Below are 10769 nucleotides of genomic sequence, written 5' to 3'. Positions count from 1 at the left end.
CATTCCCCCCACCCCCAAAACCCCCCATAACCCCCCGTACCCCATAACCCCCATAACCCCAATAACCCCCCGTACCCCATCACCCCCATACCCCATAACCCCCATAAGCCCCCCATAACCCCCCCATAACCCCCCCATAACCCCCCATAACCCCCCCATAACCCCCCCATAACCCCCCCGATATCCCCCCATAACCCCCATATCCCCCCATATCCCAAACCCCCCATAACCCCTCATACCCCATAACCCCCATAACCCCCCTGTACCCCATAACCCCGCGTACCCCGTAACGTGGGGGTGAGGGGGCTTGGGGCCGCCATTTTGAATCCTGAGGTGATTTGGCGCCATTTTGAATCCTGAGGTGATTTGGCGCCATTTGAATCCTGAGGTGATTTGCGCCATTTTGAATCCCGAGGGGATTTGGCGCCATTTTGAATCCTGAGCTGATTTGGCGCCATTTTGAATCCCGAGGGGATTTGGCGCCATTTTGAATCCTGAGGTGATTTGGCGCCATTTTGAATCCTGAGGTGATTCTGGCACCATTTTGCACCTGAGGTGATTTAGCGCCATTTTGAATCCTGAGGTGATTTGGCGCCATTTTGAATCCTGAGGGGATTTGGCGCCATTTTGATCCTGAGGGGATTTGGCACCATTTTGAATCCTGAGGTGATTTGGCGCCATTTTGAATCCTGAGGTGATTTGGCGCCATTTTGAATCCTGAGGGGATTTGGCGCCATTTTGAATCCTGAGGTGATTTGGCGCCATTTTGAATCCTGAAGTGATTTGGCGCAATTTTGAATCCTGAGGGGATTCTGGCGCCATTTTGAATCCTGAGGTGATTTGCGCCATTTTGAATCCTGAGGTGATTTGGCGCCATTTTGATTCTGAGGTGATTTGGTGCCATTTTGAATCCTGAGGTGATTTGGCGCCATTATGAATCCTGAGGTGATTCTGGCACCATTTTGCACCTGAGGTGATTTAGCGCCATTTTGAATCCTGAGGTGATTTGGTGCCATTTTGAATCCTGAGGTGATTTGGCGCCATTTTGAATCCTGAGGGGATTCTGGCGCCATTTTGAATCCTGAGGTGATTTGGCGCCATTTTGAATCCTGAGGTGATTTGGCGCCATTTTGATCCTGAGGTGATTTGGTGCCATTTTGATCCTGAGGTGATTTGGCGCCATTTTGAATCCTGAGGTGATTTGGCGCCATTTTGAATCCTGAGGTGATTCTGGCACCATTTTGCACCTGAGGTGATTTAGCGCCATTTTGAATCCTGAGGTGATTCTGGCGCCATTTTGATTCTGAGGTGATTTGGCGCCATTTTGAATCCTGAGGTGATTCTGGAACCATTTCCAATCCTGAGGGGATTTGGCGCCATTTTCAATCCTGAGGTGATTTGGCGCCATTTTGAATCCTGAGGGGATTTGGCGGCATTTTGATTCTGAGGTGATTTGGCGCCATTTTGAATCCTGAGGTGATTTGGCGCCATTTTGATTCTGAGGTGATTTGGTGCCATTTTGAATCCTGAGGTGATTCCGGCACCATTTTGCACCTGAGGTGATTTAGCGCCATTTTGAATCCTGAGGGGATTTGGCGCCATTTTGTATCCTGAGGTGATTTGACGCCATTTTGATCCTGAGGTGATTTGGTGCCATTTTGAATCCTGAGGTGATTTGGCGCCATTTTGAATCCTGAGGTGATTTGGCGCCATTTTGATCCTGAGGGGATTTGGCACCATTTTGAATCCTGAGGTGTTTTGGCGCCATTTTGAATCCTGAGGTGATTTAGCGCCATTTTGAATCCTGAGGGGATTTGGCGCCATTTTGAATCCTGAGGGGATTTGGCGCCATTTTGAATCCTGAGGGGATTCTGGCGCCATTTTGATTCTGAGGTGATTTGACGCCATTTTGAATCCTGAGGTGATTTGGCGCCATTTTGAATCCTGAGGTGATTTGGCGCCATTTTGAATCCTGAGGGGATTTGGCGCCATTTTGATCCTGAGGGGATTTGGCACCATTTTGAATACTGAGGTGATTTGGCGCCATTTTGAATCCTGAGGTGATTTGGCGCCATTTTGAATCCCGAGGGGATTTGGCGCCATTTTGAATCCTGAGGTGATTTGGCGCCATTTTGAATCCTGAAGTGATTTGGCGCAATTTTGAATCCTGAGGGGATTCTGGCGCCATTTTGAATCCTGAGGTGATTTGCGCCATTTTGAATCCTGAGGTGATTTGGCGCCATTTTGATTCTGAGGTGATTTGGTGCCATTTTGAATCCTGAGGTGATTTGGCGCCATTATGAATCCTGAGGTGATTCTGGCACCATTTTGCACCTGAGGTGATTTAGCGCCATTTTGAATCCTGAGGTGATTTGGTGCCATTTTGAATCCTGAGGTGATTTGGCGCCATTTTGAATCCTGAGGGGATTCTGGCGCCATTTTGAATCCTGAGGTGATTTGGCGCCATTTTGAATCCTGAGGTGATTTGGCGCCATTTTGATCCTGAGGTGATTTGGCGCCATTTTGAATCCTGAGGTGATTTGGCGCCATTTTGAATCCTGAGGTGATTCTGGCACCATTTTGCACCTGAGGTGATTTAGCGCCATTTTGAATCCTGAGGTGATTCTGGCGCCATTTTGATTCTGAGGTGATTTGGCGCCATTTTGAATCCTGAGGTGATTCTGGCACCATTTCCAATCCTGAGGGGATTTGGCGCCATTTTCAATCCTGAGGTGATTTGGCGCCATTTTGAATCCTGAGGGGATTTGGCGGCATTTTGATTCTGAGGTGATTTGGCGCCATTTTGAATCCTGAGGTGATTTGGCGCCATTTTGATTCTGAGGTGATTTGGTGCCATTTTGAATCCTGAGGTGATTCTGGCACCATTTTGCACCTGAGGTGATTTAGCGCCATTTTGAATCCTGAGGGGATTTGGCGCCATTTTGTATCCTGAGGTGATTTGACGCCATTTTGATCCTGAGGTGATTTGGTGCCATTTTGAATCCTGAGGTGATTTGGCGCCATTTTGAATCCTGAGGTGATTTGGCGCCATTTTGATCCTGAGGGGATTTGGCACCATTTTGAATCCTGAGGTGTTTTGGCGCCATTTTGAATCCTGAGGTGATTTAGCGCCATTTTGAATCCTGAGGGGATTTGGCGCCATTTTGAATCCTGAGGGGATTTGGCGCCATTTTGAATCCTGAGGGGATTCTGGCGCCATTTTGATTCTGAGGTGATTTGACGCCATTTTGAATCCTGAGGTGATTTGGCGCCATTTTGAATCCTGAGGTGATTTGGCGCCATTTTGAATCCTGAGGTGATTTGGTGCCATTTTGAACCTGAGGTGATTCTGGCGCCATTTTGAATCCTGAGGTGATTTGGCGCCATTTTGCACCTGAGGTGATTTGGCGCCATTTTGAATCCTGAGGTGATTTAGCGCCATTTTGAATCCTGAGGGGATTTGGCGCCATTTTGCACCTGAGGTGATTTGGCGCCATTTTGAATCCTGAGGTGATTTGGCGCCATTTTGATTCTGAGGTGATTTGGCGCCATTTTGAATCCTGAGGGGATTTGGCGCCATTTTGAATCCTGAGGTGATTTGGCGCCATTTTGAATCCTGAGGTGATTTGGTGCCATTTTGAACCTGAGGTGATTTAGCGCCATTTTGAATCCTGAGGTGATTCTGGCACCATTTTGATTCTGAGGTGATTTGGCGCCATTTTGAATCCTGAGGTGATTTGGCGCCATTTTGAATCCTGAGGTGATTCTGGCGCCATTATGAATCCTGAGGTGATTTGGCGCCATTTTGATCCTGAGGTGATTCTGGCGCCATTTTGAATCCTGAGGTGATTCTGGCACCATTTTGCACCTGAGGTGATTTGGCGCCATTTTGAATCCTGAGGTGATTTAGTGACATTTACCCCCCTGTCCCCCACAGGAGCCCCACTCCCGCGGCCACCTCTCCCGCCCGGAGGCGCAGAGCCTGTCCCCGTACGCCAGCAGCGCCAGCCGCGCCAAGCTGCTGGCCAAGAACCGCCAGACCTTCCTGCTGCACACCACGCGCCTCACGCGCCTGGCGCGCCGCCTGTGCCGCGACGTGCTGCAGCCGCGCCGCGCCGCGCGCCGCCCCTACGCGCCCGTCAACGCCAACGCCATCAAGGCCGAGTGTGAGGGAGATAACGGGGCTGGGAGTGTTTGGGGGTGTTGTGGGGATGAGGTGATTTGGCGCCATTTTGAGTCCTGAAGTGATTGGGCGCCATTTTGAATCCTGAGGTGATTGGGCGCCATTTTGAGACTGAGGTGATTCTGGTGGCATTTGGAGCCTTTAGCCTCAGTCTCAAAATGGCGCCCAATCACATCAGGATTCAAAATGGCGCCAGAATCACCTCAGTATTAAAATGTCACTAAAATCACATGTTAACATTGAGGTGATTTTAGTGACATTTTAACACTGTGGTGATTTAGTGACATTTAAACATTGAGGTGATTTTAGTGACATTTTAACATTGAGGTGATTTGGTGCCATTTTGAACCTGAGGTGATTTAGGGACATTTGGATCCTGATGTGATTCTGGTGACGTTTTGACTCTGAGGTGACTTTAGTGACATTTTAACACTGAGGTGATTATAGTGACATTTTGATCCTGAGGTGATTTTAGTGACATTTTGATCCTGAGGTGACTCTGGCGCCATTTTGATTCTGAGGGGATTCTGGTGCCATTTTGAATCCTGAGGGGATTTGGCGCCATTTTGATTCTGAGGGGATTCTGGCGCCATTTTGAATCCTGAGGGGATTTTAGTGACATTTTAACATTGAGGTGATTTTAGTGACATTTTAGCACTGAGGTGATTTAGTGACATTTGGAGCTCTGAGGGGGTTTTGGCGCCATTTTGAGACTGAGGGGATTCTGGTGCCATTTTCAGACTGAGGAGATTTTGGCGCCATTTTGAATCCTGAGGTGATTTGGTGCCATTTTGAATCCTGAGGTGATTTTAGTGACATTTTGACATTGAGGTGATTTAAGTGACATTTTAGCACTGAGGTGATTTAGTGACGTTTTGACATTGAGGTGATTTGGCGCCATTTTGAACCTGAGGTGATTTGGCGACATTTGGATCCTGACGTGATTCTGGTGACGTTTTGACTCTGAGGTGACTTTAGTGACATTTTAACACTGAGGTGATTTTAGTGACATTTTGATCCTGAGGTGACTCTGGCGCCATTTTGAGACTGAGAGGATTCTGGTGCCATTTTGAATCCTGAGGGGATTTGGCGCCATTTTGATTCTGAGGGGATTCTGGCGCCATTTTGAATCCTGAGGGGATTTTAGTGACATTTTGGTCATGAGGTGATTTAATGACATTTTAACATTAAGGTGATTTAGTGACATTTTATCATTGAGGTGATTTTAGTGACATTTTGACAGTGAGGAGATTTTGGTGCCATTTTGATTCTGAGGGGATTTGGCGCCATTTTGAATTCTGAGGTGATTTAGTGACATTTAAACATTGAGGTGATTTAGTGACATTTTAACACTGAGGGGATTTTAGTGACATTTTGATCCGGAGGTGATTTTGGCGCCGTTTTGAGACTGAGCTGATTCTGGTGCCATTTTGAATCCTGAGGTGATTCTGGTGGCATTTGGAGCCCTGAGGTGATTTTAGTGACATTTTTACATTGAGGTGATTTTAGTGACATTTTAACACTGAGGTGATTTTAGTGACATTTTGATCCTGAGGTGATTTTAGTGACATTTTGATCCTGAGGAGATTTGGTGCCAGTTTGAATCCTGAGGGGATTCTGGCGCCATTTTGAGACTGAGGGGATTCTGGTGCCTTTTTGAATCCTGAGGGGATTTGACGCCATTTTGAATCCTGAGGCGGTTTGGCGCCATTTTGACCCTGAGGTGATTTTAGTGACATTTTAACATTGAGGTGATTTAGTGACATTTTGATCCTGAGGTGATTTTTGTGACATTTTAACATTGAGGTGATTTAGTGACATTTTAACATTGAGGTGATTTTGGCGCCATTTTGAATCCTGAGGGGATTCTGGTGGCATTTGGAGCCTTGAGGTGATTTAGTGACATTTTAGCACTGAGGTGATTTAAGTGACGTTTTAACATTGAGGTGATTTTAGTGACATTTTGATCCTGAGGTGATTTGGCGCCATTTTGACACTGAGGTAATTCTGGCGCCATTTTGAATCCTGAGGTGATTTTAGTGACATTTGAACACTGAGGTGATTTAGTGACATTTTGAATCCTGAGGTGATTTGGCGCCATTTTGAATCCTGAGGTGATTTGGTGCCATTTTGCCCCTGAGGTGATTTTAGTGACATTTTAACATTGAGGTGACTTTAGTGACATTTTAACATTGAGGTGATTTTAATGACATTTTGATCCTGAGGTGATTTAGTGACGTTTTGATCCTGAAGTGATTTAGTGACGTTTTGATCCTGAGGTGATTTTGGCGCCATTTTGAGACTGAGGTGATTTTAGTGACATTTTAACATTGAGGTGATTTAGTGACATTTTAACATTGAGGTGATTTTAGTGACATTTTAACATTGAGGTGATTTAGTGACATTTTAACATTGACGTCATTTAGTGATGTTTTGATCCTGAGGTGATTCCGGTGCCGCCATGTTGACTCTGAGGTGATTTTTAACCTTGAGGTGATTTTAGTGACACTCTGAAGCTGAGGCGCTTTGGCGCCATTTTGATCCTGAGGTGATTTAGTGACATTTTAACACTGAGGAGATTTAGTGACATTTTGACACTGAGGTGATTTGGGCACCATTTTGATCCTGAGGTGATTCTGGCGCCATTTTGAGACTGAGGGGATTCTGGCGCCATTTTGAATCCTGAGGTGATTTTAGGACATTTTAACATTGAGGTGATTTAGTGACATTTTAACACTGAGGTGATTTTAGGACATTTTAACATTGAGGTGATTTAGTGACATTTGAACACTGAGGTGATTTTAGTGACATTTTGACACTGAGGGGTTTTGGCGCCATTTTGAATCCTGAGGTGATTCTGGCGCCATTTTGACTCTGAGGTGATTTTAGTGACGTTTTGACCCTGAGGTGATTTTAGTGACATTTTAACATTGAGCTGATTTTAGTGCCATTTGAACATTGCTCTGATCTTGGTGTCCCCCCCCAGGCTCCATCCGCCTCCCCAAAGCGGCCAAGACCCCCCTGAAAATCCACCCTCTGGCGCGACTGCCACTGGCCGCCATTGTCAAGGAGCTGGGTGAGGGGGGGTCCTTGGGGGGTCCTTGAGTTGGGGGGGGGGGGGGGGGGGTCCTGGGGGGGTCCCCGAGCTGGGTGAGGGGTGGGGGGGTCCTGGGGGGTCCCTGGGGGGTCCCTGAGCTGGGTGAGGGGTGGGGGGGGGGTCCCTCGGGGGGTCCCTGAGTTGGGGGGGGGGGGTCCTGGGGGGTCTCCGAGCTGGGTGAGGGGTGGGGGGTCATGGGGGGGTCCTGGGGGGGTCCCTGAGTTTGGGGGGGGGGGGTCCTGGGGGGGTCCCCGAGCTGGGTGAGGGGTGGGGGGGTCCCTGGGGGGTCTCTGAGCTGGGTGAGGGGTGGAGGGGGGGGGGGTCCTGGGGGGGTCCCCAAACTGGGTGAGGGGTGGGGGGGGGGGGGTCCCTGAGTTGGGGGGGGCGGTCCTGGGGGGGTGGGGTCCCTGAGCTGGGTGAGGGGTGGGGGGGGTCCCTGGGGGTGCAAGGGGATGAATGGGGGGGTCCCTGGGGGGGGGGGGATGAATGGGGGTGTCCCTGAGGATGTTTTGGGGGGTCCCTGGGGGGGGGATGAATGGGGGGGTCCCTGAGGATGTTTTGGGGGGTCCCTGGGGGGGGGGGGGGATGAATGGGGGGGTCCCTGAGGCCGTTTTGGGGGGTCCCTGGGGGAGGGGGATGAATGGGGGGGGTCCCTGGGGGGGGATGAATGGGGGGCGGTTCCTGAGGGTGTTTTGGGGGGTCCCTGGGGGAGGGGGATGAATGGGGGGGTCCCTGAGGATGTTTTGGGGGGTCCCTGGGGGGGGGATGAATGGGGGGGTCCCTGAGGATGTTTTGGGGGGTCCCTGGGGGGGGGGGATGAATGGGGGGGTCTCTGAGGATGTTTTTGGGGGTCCCTTGGCGGGGGGGATGAATGGGGGGGTCCCTGAGGATGTTTCTGACCCCTGTCCCCCCCCCAAAGCCGCCCAGGCCCCCCTGAAGCCCAAGACGCCGCGCGGCACCAAAACCCCCATCAACCGCAACCAGCTGAGCCAGAGCCGGGGGCTGGCGGGGCTGGGGGGCAAACGCGGCTACGAGGGGGCGGCCGAGGGCCACCGGCCCCCCCGCATGCGGGTACGGACCAGCGGGGGCCACTGGGGGCCACCAGACCCCTTGGTGTGGCTGGGGAGGGGCGGGGCTTGCTGGGATTGATTGACAGCCAGCAGGGCCAATGGGGGCAGGGCTGGGTGCCTGGGGTGGGTTAGAAGGGGGTGGTCAGTGGGTCCAGAGAGGGTGATTGATTGACAGCCAGCAGGGCCAATGGGGGCAGGGCTGGGGGTGATTGACAGCAAGCAGGGCCTATGGGAGAGGGGCTGGGGAGCTTGGGTTACTATGGGGCACTTGGAGGTCACAGGCACTAATGGGGCACTTATGGGGCTCTGTGAGTCACTTATGAAGCTCTATGGGGCACTTATGGGGCTCTATGAGTCACTTATGAAGCTCTATGGGGCACTTATGGAGCTCTATGGGGCACTTATGGGGCTCTATGAGTCACTTATGAAGCTCTATGGGGCACTTATGGGGCTCTATGGGTCACTTATGAAGTTCTATGGGGCACTATGGGGCTCTATGGGTCACTTATGAAGCTCTACAGGGCACTTATGGGGCACTAATGGGCAGCTTGTGGGTCACTTATGGGGCACTTGGAGGTCACTAACAGGCTCTAATGGGGCTCTATGAGTCACTTATGAAGCTCTATGGGGCACTCCTGGGTCCCTATGGGTCACTTATGGGCTGGTAGTTGGCGCTGGGTGCTGAGAGGGTGATTGACAGCCAGCAGGTCCAATGGGAGCGGGGCTGGGTGCCTGGGGTGGGTTAGAAGTGGGATGGTCAGTAGGTCCAGAGAGGGTGATTGATTGACAGCCAGCAGGGCCAATGGGAGCGGGGCTGGGTGCCTGGGGTGGGTTAGAAGGGGGTGGTCAGTAGGTCCAGAGAGGGTGATTGATTGACAGCCAGCAGGGCCAATGGGAGCAGGGCTGGGTACCTGGGGTGGGTTAGAAGGGGGTGGCCAGTAGCTCCAGAGAGGGTGATTGATTGACAGCCAGCAGGACCAATGGGAGCAGGGCTGGGTGCCTGGGGTGGGTTAGAAGGGGGTGGTCAGTAGGTCCAGAGAGGGTGATTGATTGACAGCACGCAGGGCCAATGGGCGCGCGGCTGGGGCTGATTGCCACCCCCTGGCGCGGATTGGCCAAACCCCCTTATGGGCGTGGCGCTCGGCGTGCACCACGCCCCGCGGAGCCTGGCGTGTGCGCGATTGGCCGGGGGGGGCGTGGCTTCACCCTAACCACGCCCCCCCTCCCCTCCCTATATAAGGTGGGCGCCTCGGGTCTCCCATTCTCCGCCAACGGGCGCCCCCTGGCGGGCGGGCTGCGCGCCGGCCCCCCCCCCGCCAGCAAGCGGCAGAAGCTGAACCCAGCGGACGCCCCCAACCCCGTGGTGTTCGTGGCCACCAAGGACACCAGGTAAGACCTTAGTGGGGGACACACACACACATAATTAGATGGGGGTGTCTATAGCGTGACCCCCCCCCCACTGATTCCCATCCCCCCCCCATAAGGGCGCTGCGCAAGGCTCTGACGCACCTGGAGCTCCGCCGCGCCGCCCGCCGCCCCAACCTCCCCCTCAAGGTGAAGCCGCTGCGGCCCGGGGGGGCTCCGGCGCCCCCCGCCCCCCCGCACCCCGCCAGCACCTCGGAGCCCATTGTCCTGGAGGACTGACCCCCCCCCCAATTATCCCCATTGTCCCCAACCGGGCCCCTTTTGTATTTTTTTATCGCCATAGAAACCACGGGGGGGGTGTGGGGGGGAAGGGGGGGTTTATTCTGCCCCCCCCCCCCCACCCGCCACCCCACCCGTGACCCCTTTTGTATGTGGAGCGACCCCCCCTCCCGGTTTTGTATCTCGGGCCGTCCCGGTTCTGTAGGCGCAGGAAATAAAGCCGGCGGTTTTTCTTGAGAGGCGCTTGTGGGGCGCTATGGGGCACTTGTGGGGCTCTATGGGGCACTGGGGAGACACTATGGGGCACTTATGGGACTCTAGGAGTCACATGTGGGGCACTATGGGGCACTGGGGAGATGCTATGGGGCACTTATGGGGCTCTATGAGTCACTTATGGGGCACTATAGGTCACTTATGGGGCTCTATGAGTCACTTATGAAGCTCTGTGGGGCACTTATGGGACTCTGAGTCACTTATGGGACACTGTGGGTCACTTATGGGGCTCCATGGGTCACATGTGGGGCACTATGGGGCACTTATGGGTCTCTGTGAGTCACTTATGGGACACTGTGGGGCACTTGTAGGGCTCCATGGGTCACATGTGGGGCTCTATGTGGCACTTATGGGTCTCTATGAGTCACTTATGGGACACTGTGGGGCACTTGTAGGGCTCCATGGGTCACATGTGGGGCACTATGGGGCACTTATGGGGCTCTATGGGGCACTGGGGAGACGGTGTGGGGCACTTATGGGGCTCTATGAGTCACTTATGGGA

General features: G+C 52.5%; 1 protein-coding gene across 1 annotated transcript; it reads left to right on the top strand.

Annotated features, from left to right (window-relative positions):
* Positions 1–3916: 3916 nt before the first annotated feature.
* On the top strand, positions 3917–10231 carry LOC309452104 (metastasis-associated protein MTA2-like; the record flags this gene model as incomplete). Its single annotated transcript, XM_082076780.1, has 5 exons — positions 3917–4166; positions 7170–7259; positions 8200–8351; positions 9591–9739; positions 9835–10231. Coding segments are annotated over 5 exons (801 nt in total), but the record flags the coding sequence as incomplete, so codon positions are not given.
* Positions 10232–10769: the final 538 nt, after the last annotated feature.

Source organism: Streptopelia decaocto (genome assembly GCF_964273445.1).
Source record: "Streptopelia decaocto genome assembly, contig: HAP1_SCAFFOLD_2388, whole genome shotgun sequence".
Taxonomy (NCBI): Eukaryota; Metazoa; Chordata; class Aves; order Columbiformes; family Columbidae; genus Streptopelia; species Streptopelia decaocto.
This window is presented reverse-complemented; position numbering and strand designations above follow the sequence as displayed.